Source organism: Zootoca vivipara, chromosome 2, assembly GCF_963506605.1.
Source record: "Zootoca vivipara chromosome 2, rZooViv1.1, whole genome shotgun sequence".
NCBI classification, from domain to species: Eukaryota; Metazoa; Chordata; class Lepidosauria; order Squamata; family Lacertidae; genus Zootoca; species Zootoca vivipara.
Genome location: NC_083277.1, coordinates 116028864 through 116045981, shown reverse-complemented (window position 1 = coordinate 116045981; position 17118 = coordinate 116028864). Strand labels below are relative to the sequence as shown.

Here is a 17118-nt window from a genome sequence, read left to right as displayed (position 1 = left end):
GGGAAGTCCCCGAATGGTACTGGCAACCTTGTCAGACCATCAGATGGCCATAACACCCCCACCCCCGCTTTTAAGAAAATATTCCTATTCTGAGTTCTGCTGAAGGGTTGGTACCCCATAATGGAGGGGAAGAGCAGTCTAGCCAGGTACATAGGAAGCTGACTTCTACTGAGTCAGACCATTTGACCCACCAAACTCAGTACTGTCTACACACTGACTGGCAGCAGCATTGCAGGGTTTCAGACAGGAGACATTCCCAGTCCTACTTTTGAGACGCCAGGGGGACTCAAGCTGGGACCTTTAGCATGGAAAGCGCATGTGCTGTGCCGTTTCCGTAGGAACTCTCAGTGCTCCTCAATGGTCCTTGCTGGTTTTTCAGGTTCGAAAAGTTGGACATCACTCCCAAGAGCGCCCAGAAGCTGAAGCCCGTGCTGGAGAAGTGGCTGAGCGAGGCCGAGCTGCGGAACCAGGAGGGCCAGCAGAACCTGATGGAGTTTGTGGGCGGCGAGCCGTCCAAGAAGCGCAAGCGCCGCACGTCTTTCACGCCGCAGGCCATCGAGGCCCTCAACGCCTACTTTGAGAAGAACGCCCTGCCCACGGGCCAGGAGATCACGGAGATCGCCAAGGAGCTCAACTACGACCGGGAGGTGGTCCGGGTCTGGTTCTGCAACCGGAGACAGACTCTCAAAAACACCAGCAAACTCAACGTCTTCCAGATCCCTTGAAGGCCGGGGCTTGGCATCAAGCCTCTTGCGTACCCTGTACGTTGCTGCTGTGAGCACTTTGTGGTGAATATTTCCCTGCACCTGCTGACCCTTTTGACAGTAAAGACTGGAGTGGAAGGAGTGAGATACGGGGTTTCCTCTGGTCTCAATGTGTCCCGGCCCTTTCCCCACCCCTCACATGACCCAAATCGTGTAAATGTCAGCCGTGTCCTTCCTTCCTTCCTGAGTGTTGTACTGGAGCTGTGAAGGGTTTTAGGAATACATACGCATTTAGCTTCTTTGTGTGTCAGACAAAACATTATCCGGGTTTTCGTTTTCTGAAGGACTTTCCTGTGGTTTGTTCGTTTGTTTTTTTAAAAAAAGATAGCATTAGGGATGGCAGCAGAATAGCACCCACCAGAAATTCCTGTTTCATTTCAAGGAGAATGTGTGAAAACCCTATTTCACTTCAACCTATTTTCATGGACACTTTTATCTCTTCATATCTGGCAACAGGCCCAGTTTAACAACATCTAAGCAGAATAGTGGCATAATTTATATCTCCTTTTTCTTGTGAATATTATACAGAGCACTATTAAACTAAAAGACTTTTTATTCACTGAAGAAAAATATTATTATTATTATTATTATTATTATTATTATTATTATTATTATTATTTGTCCTCTTTAAGTCCCCTGAGTCTGCTGCTGTTGTTGCTAACGTTGTTTGTAAAAGCAACAGTTTTGGTGTTTGCAGACGTGATTTGCTGAACGGGTTCATATCAGCCCCTCCAAAGTCATGCTGGGAAGGGAGAGGGAGGCAGAGGCCAGGCACCTTTCTCCTGCTCTTGTGTTCTGTGGGAACCACACTTCAGCACTGGGGTGGTGACAGATGCCAGTAGCATCAAACCACAGGAGCCTTTTGGAATCGCAAGGAGACTCTAGGCGAGGAAATCGCAAGGAGACTCTAGGCGATCTGGGCAAAGGGACTGGCTGAGGCTGCCTAGCACCGCAAGCCCGGCAGCAGAGAGGACGCATAAAAACCAAGGGATGTGCATGAGGGCTTGTTTGGCATACACAGTGTGCTGCAAAGTATGGTGTCAAATGCCATCTTCCACACAGAAGTGATCGTGGCTGTTGGAGTAAGGCTGAATCTCTTAATTGGAATGTGGCTCATACACAGAAGATAATAACCAAAACTTTGAAGCAAAGTTAATCTTCACATGTTGGATCACTAATCCCTTTTTTTCTTCCCACCTCCCCCTGAAGCAGGATTTTTCGAGATGGTCCTCCTCTGCTCACCTTCCGCTTTTAAAAGTAGAGGGTGACTTCAATTGCACAGTATAAGAAGGGGCTTGGTGGGCTGGCTGCACGGGTTTCTCTCCCTCTCTTAGATGAAAGCCTGAATCGGCAAAGGAGACCACTGAGGGCCATATCCCAGGACGAGGCCCTGCTCATAGCCAGCCGGCTGCATGTTGTGGTGCTGCCAATGGCGACATTTGTGTTTTGACCATTTGACAACGCGTGTGGCATTCAGTCTGCATGTGGCAGCTGCGCATGGTTGCCAGGGAATTGATATATGCAGGCATGTCATCAATCAAGATTTGACCCTCAGTGACACAGACGCTGGGGTTAGAGAATGTGCTTTCAAGCATGCCTCGGTCATTCTTCATCCCATCTCAAACGGAAGCAAGGCATTATTCAGTTGTGTCTCCTGGAACTGAACCTGTAACCTGCAGAGTGGGCAAACTGGGAAGATGAATGAGTCGGAGCATGAGAAGGTGGATTCATTCAGGAAGGGTGCCCACTGTGTGTGCAACCTTCCCCAAGAGCTGGCCCTGCCTCTGAACACCTGGAGCTGCAGGCATGAAGAGCTGTCACAAATATCCCATGCTAGGAAGCTTCCCAGAGGCTTGAATGCTGACATTTTGGCCTGATCTTATGCTGTATGTTCTGCTTTTCCATTGCCAGGACTCTATTCAGCCCAGTACACGCAGGGGCTGCTTGTGGCGAATAGCTGTGCTTTACATGTGTCGAGGTTGGTAGCGTGTGAGAGCCTGTCTTTTCAAAGCACAGTTGTGTCCTTGTAACGGAAGAAGAGCTGAAGAACACAAGTGCCACATTCATAGCACACTCTTGAAGCTGTGTGTTTTGGAAGCTTCCTCTGAATCTCAGTATTTAATGCATTTGGTCTTCATAACACACTATTTCTCTCACCCCCCCAAAAAAGTCTTTTCTTCCCTGTGGGAAGTGGAGACAAGGCAGCTACAATCAGTAGGTGGCAGCATCAAGCAATAAAAGATAACAAGCTGACAAGATCTACACCAGGGGTCAGCAAACTTTTCCAGCAGGGGGCCGGTCCACTGTGCCTCAGGCCTTGTGGGGGGCCGGGCTATATTTTGGGGGGGGAAATGAACGAATTCCTATGCCCCACAAATAACCCAGAGATGCATTTTAAATAAAAAGACACATTCTACTCATGTAACAACACCAGGCAGGCTCCACAAATAACCCAGAGATGCATGTTAAATAAAAGGACACATTCTACTCATGTAAAAACATGCTGATTTCCGGACCGTCTGCGGGCCAGATTGAGAAGGTGATTGGGCCACATCCAGCCCCCGGGCCTTAGTTTGGGGACCCCTGATCGACACTGATTCAACGCTGTAGTAGAAGGAGGTGCCCTCTAAGGGGTGTGTGTTTCCTGTGTGCCAATAAAGGGAGGCTTTGCTCTTACTCCCCTGGCAGAGGCTCTCTTGAGGCTGTTCCTCTTAACTCCATTGGCGTGGGGCCAAAGGGAACAGCCAAGTCTATTCAGCCCCCTTCCTCCACAGGAAGACATAGGACTTGAGCCTGCTGAGGCCAATAGCACAGAAGCCAGGCATCCTAGGAGAGGAAGCCTACAGAACGAAGGTTCATACAGTTGAGAGTAATCTAGGACATAGGAGGAGGAGGCCTGTGAAGGAACAGGCCTGAAATAAAGCCATCCTCTCACCAGACCAGATGCCTTCTTTGAACCCTTAAGTCAGGTGTGGGAAGATACTTTTGCATGCCACCCCCAATCTCCAAGTGATGTGAGATTCCAGGGGTTCCAGGCACTCACTCAGGGTTCATGTTTCCTTTTGCAAAGGAAGCACAGCAGAGACAATGGTGTCTTTATGAAATAGGGTTTTTTTACATTTACATTCCTGGAACTGAGCTCAAATGAGCTCTGGCTGAAAAAAAAGCCCTGATAATAACTGAACTACTGGATTTGTATGGTGCACGTTCCCAGCTAAGTGGGGTCAAGGTTGCGGATTTAGGTGTACCTTGACCTGGGAAATAGTGGTGCAGCAATAAAAGTGCTAGTGCATTTGCAAAGCTAAGCAGGGTCTGATATGGTTTCAAGTTGGATGAGTAACCATGTACTTTGATTCTTGCACTGCAGAGGGTTGGTCCAGATGACTTCTGGGATCCCTTCCAACTTGACAATTCTATTACTCGAATTTTAAAAAATAAACCCCGCAATGAACACCATGAGGCTGTCTTCCGAGTAAGTGTGCAAGCAGGTTCAGGCCCTGCGCATCCCGGACAACCGCTCTGCACCTCGCCCGCTCCAGCATTTAAAGGGTGCCACGAGGGGAAGCGAGAACCCAACGCGCACGCGCGCACCCAGGCCCCTCTCTCACTCCCTCCACCCCAACGCACGCAAGCGCGGACAAGCCCCGCTCCTCTCACCCACGCTTCTGCGCCGGGCACCCAAATAACCTCCGAGGCCCCGCCTCTTTCTGCAACTCGGCCTATGGGTCGAGAGAGGCCTCCTCACTCCCGGCTTGCGATTGGCTGAGTGGAGGAGTGGGCAGGGAGGAGGCCCGTGGTTGGTTGCGGGGGGCGGGGCGGGGCGCTTGCCCTGCCGGGCTTCTGCGTGTGTAGCGGAGTTGTCTGCCTTTCTCTCTCTGTCTGTCTCTTTATATCCCTCTCCTGCTTGCCGCCTCCATGTTGGAGGAGGCCTCGGGGCTGGCGGCGGGGGCGAGCGCGGCTTGGCTGGGCAGCTTCCTCGCGCGCGCGGGTTAGGCGACGGGGGCGGGGAGGGAGCCGGCGGCGAGCGTGGGTGGCCGGGCTCCGCCGTGTGGGGCTGAGGGGGCTCCTGCCTCACAGGAAAGCGCAGGCTGAGGGAGCTGCGGGGCGCGCGCCGCTTAGGCTTCTCCTCCCGCGTCCTCTGGCACGGGGGGTCGCTCGGGTTACGGGAGCAGGAGGGCGTGTTTGGGTCCACGTGGTGGCGGCGGCGGTGGGGAGACGCTCTTCTGAAAGGGGGTCGTTGTGAGGCGACACGGAGTAGGCGTGGGTTGTTTCGGGGGTGCCCACAGCTTGGGTCGCTGAGGGGGTTTGAGTTTGGGGGGCCCAGGAGTTCTCCCTCTGAAAGCTGCCTGCCTGCCTTTGCCCATCCCACGTGAGAAAACGTAGCCGGGGGAGGGGTGCAGGCGTGGTGGTTGTTTTGCAAAGGCGGCGGGGGGCCTAAGCGGGGCTGCCCCCCACCCCGCAAGAGGATGGGCGTTTGGCCGTTGTGGTTCCCCTCCACGTGGCCGGTGTTCCTCTGAAGGGGAGGCTCTCTGGGATAGGTAATGGTGCCTGGAAACCTGCCCGGGGGCATCCTGGCTTGCATGTGAGTCTTCCTGGAGGAGCGCCCCACTTTCTCTCTCTGCCCGAGGCTGGTCAGCCCCTGAGGTGCTGTGCAAAGATGGCTTGGGCTCTGAAGCTGCCCCTCGCGGACGAAGTTATCGAGTCTGGCCTGGTTCAGGACTTCGATGCCAGCCTCTCCGGTATTGGCCAGGAGCTGGGCGCTGGTGCCTACAGCATGAGGTAAGGAAGGGAAATTGCTCTGTCTAGAGGCTTTTTGGAAGAGTATCTATCTGCTTGATGGAGCTCCTCGAAGGGCTGAGTTCTGAAATATTTATTTGGGAAGGCTGAACTGGCATGTGTCACTTTTCATCTCTGCCTGGTGCCTGGAGTGTAATTGAACCAAATGGCATCTCATGTTACTTTTGGTCCAGTATCCTATGAGCCGCTGCTTCCTGCTTGCACCATGTGATGTCCTTTTGTAAGGAGGGTGTATTATGAAAATAGTTGTCTTGTCTTCCTCTAAAATGGTGAGGGGACATTGATCTGTCACGCAAGCTACGCATCCCCATAACTTGCTGTAGCTTGCTGAATGAAACGGGGGGGGGGGGGGAACACAAGCACAGTTTTACCAAGTTGTAAAATAGAGAAATCCATAGATGGTAAGACTGTCATAATAAGCTGCACATGTGTTAATCTGGCAGCAAGGTTAAGCTTGATCTTGAGTTGATCATACTTTTATCCCGAATAGTTTGATTCCTAACATGTTGCTCTTGCATTAATCAGTAATAATTAAAACTTGGTAATGAACATCAAATTTGCTCCTTATTTAGAGTGATCATCTTGTACAGTTTTGCCCAGGGTTTTCTTCATAGCAGTAGGATTGTTTAAAACAAGTGCTTTTTAGGAAACTGTAAAGTAGAGCCTTCTATTACTTCCCGAAGTAACTGTTCACATTCATGTTATCAAAATGTAACTTTCTTGCTTTCACTGCATAACTTGTTGGACACCTAGTTGGACTTCAGAATGCATCTAACCATACTATATTGATGGCCGACTTTCTGAATCTGACTTCCACAATTTTTCTTTCTTGCGAGTAAGATGCAGCCATTCAGGCTGCCATCTTGGATATACTGCTTCAAAAAAGGAAGGATAGGGCAGATCACATGTTTTTGTGTTGGTCACCTGCTGCTATCTGATAATGGATGGAGCAAGGAGACATAGACATCATAGGAACACTGCTGGATCAGATGAAAGGCCTATTTAGTTGAACATGGTGTTCTCACAGCGGCCAACCAGATGCCCCTGGGAAACCCATGAGCAGCACCTGAGGGAAATGGTAATCTGTTTGAGATCGGCAGCTGCTGGTACTTGAGGCAAACCTCTTAATACTGGAGCTAAATAACTATAATAACTAGTAGACATTGATAGACTTACCCTTTGTGAATTACGTAGTTTGAACGCCTTTTAAAGCTATCCAGTGTGGTGGCCATTACTGTATTTTCTGATAGCAAATGCCACAGTTTAGCTAGTTTCTATGTGAATAAATCTGTCCTCGCATCTGTCTTGAAAGTGTCCCCAACTTCTATTATTATGAGAGAAGCCCTGCCTATCCACTTTACTTATGCCGTGCATAATTTTATAACACTCCTATAATGTTCTTGATACGCTCCCACTTGCTTTTTTTCTGAACTAAAAATTGGCTCCAAACATTACAACCTTCCTTCCCTGGGAGAGTTCCTCCATCCCTTGGGTTGCTTTTGTTGCATTTTTTTAGCTCTGTCCACTAGTGCCCTGGATCTGCTGTTCAATGAGAATGAATCAAATGCCACTTTTATGTGGTGTACAGACCAAGGATTATTGAAGCTTTAAGCTTGTTTTCAATAACTACCTCTGTGTGGGTGGGAAGAAGTAGTCAGGTGTAGCTATTAGATATAGGGGCAGCTGCCCTCATTCTGACTGAGCACATTTGGGACTTTCCTGAAGTGCTTTTTTACCTTTAAACAGTTACAGTACTGGTATCCTGGGGTCCATTAGTGTAACAAGAGAATTGAGTCCCCAAAGCCAACATATGGTGAAGGCTGCTTTTTAGATTCCCCTGGAGCTCTGGTTTAGTTTCAGCAGAAAGCTAAGTAATTGTTCAGATTCTCTTCCATCTTTGTTGGGGGCGGGGGAGCAATAAACTTTTCAGCTGACTGTTTTGGCGAGGGTTAATTTGTTGCATACTATTGAAATTGCATAGATCAGTTGGCTGATGGGTAGACAATTCTATTCTATCCCATAACATGGGGTGACACTAGACAGCTTTTAGGTTCTTTCCAGTGCTGATCTTCAGTGACATAGGCATGTTTACTGTATTTAGATTTGCCCAAAGGAGAAAGAAACGTTGTACTGTAGAAAGGAAATTAAAAATAACAACACTGTGAGCACTAATTTCCCGATGTGACATTTCCTCTTGGTGATGCTGATGCAATCATATAATCCAGCAGTACAACTCAATTAATTGTGTTGTTTTACCTGCTGATACGCTCAGGAGGGACTGAGCCTTGAAGAACCTGGAATTTCACTTAAAGCACAGTTACTGTTTCTAAAGGTACATTGGCAGATTGTGTGCTTTTGGTCATGCCATCTGCCACTTGGTAATTGTTCCTTAAAATCAGGCACTTTGGAGTTTGCTTTTATTAACTGAGTAATAAAAGAGGTAAAAGCCCAGGGACTACTTTCAGTAACTTGGCACCTATGAATTCTGGAAATCTGCTTGTGACTCTTGAGTTGTTGTTACAAGTGATGCTTGAGGTAGTAAAATTAGAATTTGTGTTTAGGAGTACTGTACATATGTGGAGGTGGCTGAAACTACTTCAGATGCCTTCAAAAGTCTGCACTATATCATTACTGCTTTTCTTTTTCTGGCATGGGTGGCAGGGAAGCATTTCTGTTTGCCCCCCCCCCCAAAAAAAACAACTTGCAAAATGACCTTGCGAAATGACTTTCTCCTTGTACCTCTGAGAGCCCAACTATGCAGTCAATGAAAGTAGAGAAAATGGGTGTGTGTGTGAATATTACATGGGCTGAATGGCATTCCCCTGTAGAAACATTTAGATATACAACACCTTGATGTTCTGCACTCTTGGAACAGTGGAAAACACAACTATTTCTCAAATGCTGCCTGTATTCCTTTTGCAAATGATGTATGCTGTTTATCAGTTGTTTGTGCAATCTGCTATGCTTCTTAAGAAAAATGTTCTCTGTTCTGAGGGTTGTTCCCAGTTTTGCACAACACTTGTGCAAGCTGCTTTTTAACAGCAATTCATTCTTGACACAAAGTGAATTTTGTTGTCTGTAGGATGAGTCATGTGTTGGGTTTTCTTAGGGCACAAATGCCTGACAGGTTTGCATTTTGGGGCAGGTAAACCTGTGTTTGCAAGGCTTTGTTTTGCTGGAAGAAAGCAGTACATTTCTCTAATGTACCATCTGTTAATCTAGGTGGTTTTGAGTCTTAAAAGGGGCAATAGGTGACATTGAACATATAAATACTAGCATTTTCATGGTAGTTATCTACACTCTCTCCCTTTTATCTGCATTTTACTGCATGTTCTGGGATTACATTGTGCCCCATTTAATGCCAATCTCCTTGTGTAAGAACATAAAAGCCCTGCTAGATACATTTATCTTTCAACGCACCCTGGTTGTGAAACACTTTGCCTGGGAGATTTGTCTGACACCCTCTTCAGTGAACTTCAATGTCTCCTAACTCATCTTTTTCTGCAGGCATTTGTTAATCTGGCTGGCTAGTGTTCTTGTGCTTAACTACTGCTGCTCTCTACTCTTGGAAGTTGTAATTTCTTCCTTTCCTTAGAGTCTGACTTTGGGTACTGCAATGAAACATTGCAGTTTGAAATGATTCTGTTGAGTGTTCTACCCCCACACCCACTTGTCATTCCCCCCCTCTCACTCAGCACTGAGTTGTTGCACCATTTTGGATTTTTCCACCCCATTTTGAGGGGTATTTGCAAACCTCAGGGTTATCCTGAATCTCCTTGGCCTTCTCTTGTGCATCAGTTGTGCTGTTTTGGCTTCAGCTCAATGAGCACTGGAAGACAAATCATTATTAGAATAAAATATATCTGCCTAGGTGGGGGTATAAAGTCCATGTAATCCAGCATTCCATTTCCCTCAGAGACCATCCAGTTGCTTCATGCCCTTTTTGTGGGTTTCCCCAGATGTAGCAGCCATTCCCTTCTCTTCCTCCCTGCTCCCCTCTTCAGCTCTGCTACAGTGGCTCCCATGCAAGCAATCATAACAAGAGAAATTGAGAAATCAGGGGTGTAGAAGGGGATGAGTACACCAGAGGTCATTCTATGGCAAATGTCTTGCAGCATGGACAGGACTTCAAATTAAGAGTATCAGGTTGGAGCTTTATTGATTAAACAAATGCCTAAACCATTTCACAGCATAAAGTGCATTGAGGCAGCCTGTGTACACATTAAAAACAGACTAAAACACAAGCTTTATAAACGGCAAAATGATACCTACAAACAACAAGAGATACAAAATTAATATTCTATAGATGACTGGGTTACACTCAGTGAAAGCCTTCCTAAACAAAAATGTCTTCAAGTAGGCACCTAAACAGGATTGCGCCAGGCACCTATCTGATTTCAGCTGTTAATTGATTCCACAGAGCTAGAGCTCTATGTCTAACATTGCTCCATGTGCTCCTGATGTAGTTTGAATTGATTGCTCTGTGTAATTGAGCGTTTTGCTCTGGGGCTCATCTGCCCTGTGGATATGACATGTTGTGAATCTGTCCTATATATATATTTATCTCTAGGGCAGGGGTTGCCAGACTCTGGGCTCGGGGCCAGAATGTGTTTCTTCAGACCTCTCAGTTCAATCTGTGGGACTTTTCCCCAGGCCACACTACTCACTAGTCCTGCTCTGCACCCTCTTTCAAGTGATTTTCCCTAACTGGAATGCCTCGTTGAACTGTGATAATACATTTTGCTTGCCTAAGTAGAGGAGTGAAGTGTCTGACTTTTCATTTGCTGAAATGTTATTGTACAAATGTGAATCACATTCAGAATGCTACCTACTGCCTGCTTCTGACCCTGCCCACCATTTTTATTCATCCCCCCCCCAAAGAATTTGTGACCCTCAGGTTGAAAACATTTCCCTTCTCTTTTACTAGGGGACAGATGTGTGGGTGGTCCTGTTTCACCTCTTGTTCCCTTCTTATTCTGGCTTTAAATTTTGTGTATTGGGGACAGGCAGTTGTACGATGGTGGAAGATCAGATATGGCTAAGTTTGTGGTGAGAGCAAGCAGAAAAGAGAGGTGACTGGATACTGTGAAGAACAGGCAGGCTATAATAAAAAGTGTACAAGCTCCTTCCTCTGAAAAACAAGTCTCTTGTATCTGCCTTGTGCTGGTGTTTGAAAAACAAGGAATTATGAGAGGTTAAAACATGGAGCTTTCTTTAAAAAATCAAAGCTGAGAATCTTGATTCCTGCATTTGATATCTGAACCTGAGCAAACCCCTCTGTGCAGAATCCCTGTAAACGATTCAGAAAAGTTTGAGAGTATTGAAGGTCTTCTAACTTCTTCTAGTCACAAACCGGATATGGTGACAGGCAGAATTCCAGTGTGAAGAAATAGGTAGTTCAGTGCTCTGGCCTAAATGAGGCTAGAGTTAACTGTGTTAGGGTCAAAGGGCCTTCTTTAAGAAGTAATTTCCACTGAGGGTGCTAATTCTGGATGGTGGGGGTGGTTTTTGTTTTGAGCTGCTTAACTTGGTTTCCTTTATCATCTTCCCTACAAATGGTTAACGTTTTTATTACACATGGGTGACATGGGAAGCTGACCTTATGGGAATTGTATAGAACTGAACCACAGTAGTACTGATACCTTAAAACTGTTTTATTTCCTAGCTTAGGTGCTCTTATCACAGTTCTGTTTTTAAAAAGCCTGTTCCTACTAACTTGGTTGTTAAGAGTCTCTTTGTTGAGTTGTCATCTCTGTGTGGATTTACGGGTATTCTTAATCTAGTACCAAGGTCATTTTCGTAACTTGAAGTTAGGCTTACACATGAACATATGAAAGCTAGTAGCACACCTAAGAGGAGAGAAAAACACCCAGCTAGTTCTTTTTCAACTTAAAGGAACATCCTCGTGTGCTTCCCTGGAGCCATATTTACTATAGACAACCAATCTAGTGAGTGAGATTGTGTGTGTGTGTGTGTGTGTGTGCATACACAATCAGAGACTGCTGAACAGTCACGGTGCTGGATTGGGCTTTTGAGTCATGTCCATTGGGTTCACGACTGCCTGCCTGATGGTGCTTCTAACAGGAATCAAGTCTGCATTAGAGAAGCCCTCTCTAGGAATTTGACTTTGGGGTGCGGCACTCATCTCTGCTTTCAGGCCAAGGGAGCTGGTGTTTGACCACAGACAGCTTTTCTGGGTCATGTGGCCAGCATGACTAAACTGCTTCTAGTGTAAGGGATCGAAAATAACAGGTCGCCAGTCAGTTGTTTGTGACTCCTGCTGCACCTTAATAAAAGTGATAAAGCAACTGTTTCTGTATGCTCCAAAGCTGATAGAATTTGAAGGTAGCTGTGTAAAGTGGTACCTCAGGTTAAGTACTTAATTGGTTCCGGATGTCCGTACTTAACCTGAAGCGAACTTTCCCATTGAAAGTAATGGAAAGTGGATTAATCTGTTCCACACGGGTCTGCGGAGTACTTAACCTGAAAGTACTCAAACTGAAGCTTACTTAACCCGAGGTATGGCTCTATATCTATATCTCTCTATATATAAATGTAAAGGGTGCATGTGTGTGACATGGAACGGTTCTCAGAAACCTCTTGACTGATTGTGTTCAAATTTGGACACAACGTCCCAAGCGAATGTCCGAAGGTTGTTATAAAGTTTATTAAGGCAGATGTCAAACCTCTGGCAAGTAAAACACCGAAAACCCCATATTTTAAAACACTCCACTCAGACGAAAGTGTGTGCTGGGAAAAGAACTAGGTTACAAACCAGTGCCCTCTAGCGGCGGCTACACTGGTACTGCACCTATAAAACCTTCCCTCTCAACAACACTTAGGCCGAAGCCTTTACAGACTAGGCCGAATGGAGGTACTGACTAGCCTGGGTGGGGTTTTGGTGTGCATTGCCTCCAACTTGTGTTTGGCAGTGAATCCAAAATGTGTGTCAAATGTAGCTTTTATGTGGCATATAGATGTATTTCTCTGGTCCTCTGCTAACTCCATTATTCACAAAGATCTGTAGGGGAAAAAATTACACTTCTGCTATGTTTTGGTTCATGCTGTCCAATATAAATTTAGCTACATCCAGTAATAAGCATCTTGCTTCATGACTTGAAGACTCTCAGATTATGTGTGTGTTGGATTTATCGCTTCATTCTTTTAAGAGTCAATATTCCATTTCAAAATAGCATTCTTCCTAAGTTTGTAAGAGCGGATGGATCTCATTCTCACTGCTTTACAGGAGTTTGGGGTGGGGTACAGCCAGGGTTCAATCCACCAAGACCTGCATGAGTCGTGCATCGTCAACTGTGGGATGTCAGAGATCCTTGAAAAACGGTTTCTGGGACCCTGTCATGAGAAATGGGGGGCGGGGGGAGTCTGCTAGTCTAGTTTTGCCCTGTAGGATGGTAAGGGGGTATGTGAGAGATTTAGAGACAGTGCATCTTGGGCATGGTGTGTTCAAAGTCTTTTAAAACAGGACCAAGGTATTGGAAACTGTGGCTTTCATTGGGTCTTAATAAAACAACAACAACCCTTAATTCCTACAAGAAACAATTGCAATATTAAGTCTTTCTAATGATAAACTTAAAGCAGCCTTTCTCCCTTTTCATCATTTACCTCATCAGAAATATATGTTGTCTGGGTCTCCCTCAGAACATAAGTCTCTGAGGGGAAGCAAGAAAATAGTGAAATGTGAAGGTCACCAATGAGGGAGGTATCCCACACCTGTGTGTACTTTAGTCTCCCATGGCTATTGGGAGAGGCAGGCCCTGAATTCTAACCCCTTTGACTTTTTTCTCACCATCCTGCCCTCTCAGTGGTGTGAACAGTCCGAGTAGTACAACTTGGGTTTGGATGCTGTGAGAGAAATGGGAATTTTACTTCATCACTGTTTCCCTAGAAGCTAAACCCAATCTGCACTTAATCTTTTACCAGTTTACTGTAAATGTAATTCATGGGCATACGTACTTGCCCATGCAACGTCTCCTGAGTACAAATTTTCCATCTGTCAATGCATATACCGTGTTTCCCCCTTTTTAAGCCGTAGTCATAATATAAGACAGGGCAGGATTTTTAAACTGTGTAAAATTTAAGACATACCCCGAAAATAAGCCATAGGTCGGCGCCCAGCAGCGCCGCGCGGAGTGCTGGATCAAGGAGCTGGTCTGCAGAGTCAGCGCTCAGCAGCGCCGTGCTGGATTGAGGAGGTGGTGTTCCGTGCGGCGCTGCTGGGCGCCGACCCTGCAGGCCACTTCCTCGATCCGGTGCTCAGCGCAGCGTTGATCGGCGCCGACCTGGCAGGCTGCCAGATCCACTCTGCTCTAAAAAGCACAATAGCAGCGGCGGTAGCAGCTCACGCCATTTCCCCGCTTTGTTTTTTTCCCAAGGCAATCGAACGAAGCCGGAGGAAAGAATGCGGGAGCCTGATTGGCCTCGGATCGAGGCAGACCTGAAGGGAAACTGTTCGGGGGGGGGGGGAGAGCCGGGAAGCGGCACTCGGTATCCGGCTGCAACTCTGCACCTACAGTACATAATCATTGGAGGGCGGTCATTTGGGGCGCAAAGTGAGGTTTCTGCAAGGCATCTGGCATGGAAGGGCGAGTAGGGAGGCTGGAGGAGATGGGGGCGAGGATCGTGGCCTTGGTGCAGAGCGCACGTCACTGGCACGCTGGGTCCTTTTCCTTCAGTGAGTGCCGGCCGGCGGCTCCCACGCCTGAGGTTCTGCCTTGCGCCGGGGCTGCCGAGGAGCCTTGCGAGGGAGGAAAGGAGGAGAAGCCGGAGCCACCTCCACCGCTTCCTCCTCCTCCCCCTTTGCCACTGCCGCCTCTTCTCCTCGCTGCAGCGTCTCCCGGGTCCTGCACGCTGAAGCGCGGGCTGATGGAGGTTCACTCCGCTTGGATCGGGCTGCCCCTATTGCCTTAACGCTCTTGCAGGGCTGGAGGGAGGAAGTGATGCGCAAAAGGAGGTGCAGGCATTTGATCCGACTGTGCGCTTTGGTTTGGGGATCTGCCGTTTGGTTCAGTTACTTTTCGTCCCCTCGCTCCTGCACGGTGCCATCCTGCACATTCAGTGGCGCGTTTACCCCCAGGGGAAATGTGTGCGGCAGTGGCAGCAGCAGCAGGATCGCTGCCGAAAGCTGGTCCCTGGCCGTCAGAGCCCCGCTGAACTCCACGGGGCTTTCTTCTGAGTTAGGAGCCATAGGATCGCGCTGCAATTGGCTGGGACTCTGCGGCCTCCTCTGTTGCACGTTTAGAAGGAAACGCAGCAGCAGAAGCGGCACGTCTTTATATTTTGGGGCCATCTGATCCGGGAGTTTTTTAAAAAATAAATCGGTTCCTAAGATGTGTGATTCAAAACTGAGGGAGCTTTCCTGGCTTCTGTCCCTCTTGTTTTAAACAGAAGAGTTCAGGATGAGCTGCCTTGTTGGACCCTGGGAAAGTTTCCTCTGTTAAATAAGGTTAGAACGTGGTGGAAGCCTCAACCCTTTGTTTAGCCATAGCGCCTAGATTCTCTGGGCAAGATATATAATGCCATCTCAATGTCTTCTGTCCCTCCTAAAATAGTGGGTCGGCTGTAGCTTGCTTGCATCTCATCCCTGCTGTGGGCAGAACAAGGCACTGAGGCTCTATTTGTTTCCCAAAGAATGGAAGGGGGGAATGCTTGTGATGACAAGAATTGAGATGGATCCTATGCATGTTTACTGTGAGCTTAGTGAGTCTTAGTTGAAGTAAGTAAGGTATGTTTAGGACTGCTACCAATTAGGGAATAAGCGAACACACAATTATAATTGAAAAAATGTAGATTGCTGTACCATACTTAATTAAAAAATAAGACATCCCCTGAAAATAAGCCATGGTGTGTTTTTTTAAGGAAAAATAAATATAAGACGGTGTCTTAAAAAAGGGGAAACACGGTACAAAATGGAATGGAGGAGGGCAGTGCTTTCTTAAGCTTCCATTTTTAGAGCTGGTGGGTGGGGTGGGGAATTGTTGCTAGTCCCTCTGAATGGAACAGTTTTCCAATTCCTTTGGTTCAATAAACTGATGTTTTGCTAGTGTTCTGGGCCGGCTGCTCAACATGACAAATTCTGGGAAATGTGGCAAGATATTTTTTTTGTACCACTATAGATCGTGTGGCAGGAGTGTTCCATAGTATGTTCTGAACATTGATGTAAAAAAAACCATAGTTGCCATGGTGTAGAAATCTGCTGTGTTAATGAATTCCTAGTAATCTTAACTAATCTTCCTGATGGAAGGAAGGATTTAAATCCCTACTTCCTAGCAGCATAAGCATTGTATCACCAATCTTTCAATAACAGAAGCTGCTATGGACTTTGTAGGGCAAGAGGCTGAACTGTGCCTTGGTTTTACATAAAAGTTCATTTGGGCACCAGTTTTTATGTGTCACTGGTAAACAATAGCTGGTGATACTGGCTAGGATGTACACTCTTGTGCAATTGTGGCAAGCATGTTTCACAATACACAGGAAAGATTGTGTGCTTGTTAATGGTTGTGATTTACTAGACAAATCCTGGCTGATATATTTTATGGTTTCTCTCCCCCCCCCCTCTCTCACCCCTTCCTTCCTTGTCTCTCTTTCTTTCTCTCTCTCACCCCTTCCTTCCCTCCCTCTTCCAACTTGAATAAAATATTGGGGGGGGGGCAGGTAAGCCCCACCTCACATACTGTATCAGCCTTTCTCAACCTGTGGGTCCCCAGATGTTGTTGAACTACAACTCCCATCACCCCTAGCTAGCAAGGCCAGAGCTCAGGGATGATGAGAGTTGAGGGATGATGGGAGTTGTAGTCCAACAACATCTGGGGACCCACAGGTTGAGAACCGCTGCAATTGATCTCAAGACAAAGTGCATGCACACTATATGAATGACAATGCCCATCAACATGGGGGGGGGGAACTTCCTCAAATATTTAATGGGGGAGACAAAAGCACCTAGGCCTCTAGGAGTTGGCTGCTATGCCTAGGACAATTCAAGAAAGCAAAATATTTTTTTTCTTGTTTTCCTCCTCTAAAAACTAGGTGCATCCCATTGTCAAATGTGTCTTATGGAGCGAAAAATACGGTATACCCTTAAACTGGTTTTATCATATATGCACCCAGAGACTCCCTTGTGGAGTTAATATTTCTATCTAGATCTAGTTCAAAGCCTAAACTTCATAATAGAAATAGACAAATCATTCTGTTTCCAGTCCAGGTCACTTTCACCTCTATAAATCTGCACCTGGACGTGCACATATTACACGTCTGCTGGAGGAACTGCACTGGCTGCCAATTGGCTACCAGACCATGTTCAAGGTTTTGTTGTTAGCCCTGAACAATTTGGAACCAGGTTACCTGAAAGACTATAGTATATGTCGCTGTATAGACATGTAAGATCATCTGGATCACATGGGGAAATTCTACTTGTGGCACTGCACCCTACAGAGTATCGTAGGACAATGACCCCCAAAATGCTTTTCTGCTGTTGCACCTGTTCTATCGAATGCCTTTTCCTCTGCTGTAAATGAAACGGTAACCTTCAGTTGCCTTAGAA

The 17118-nt window shown here is 46.8% G+C and overlaps 2 protein-coding genes across 2 annotated transcripts in view; both read left to right on the top strand.

Annotated features, from left to right (window-relative positions):
• Positions 1-3107, top strand: part of POU6F1 (POU class 6 homeobox 1) — a 39012-nt gene extending 35905 nt beyond the window's left edge. The window contains exon 11 of the mRNA XM_035103141.2: positions 380-3107. Within this exon, the coding sequence (XP_034959032.1) occupies positions 380-725 (346 nt within the window). The 3' untranslated portion in view covers positions 726-3107. The remainder of the gene's footprint in view (positions 1-379) is intronic.
• A 1679-nt stretch (positions 3108-4786) lies between these two features.
• The window catches only part of TFCP2 (transcription factor CP2), a 35624-nt gene continuing 23292 nt past the window's right edge, over positions 4787-17118 (top strand). Inside the window, exon 1 of the mRNA XM_035103132.2 lies at positions 4787-5543. Coding sequence (XP_034959023.1) covers positions 5422-5543 — 122 coding nt within the window. The 5' untranslated portion in view covers positions 4787-5421. The remainder of the gene's footprint in view (positions 5544-17118) is intronic.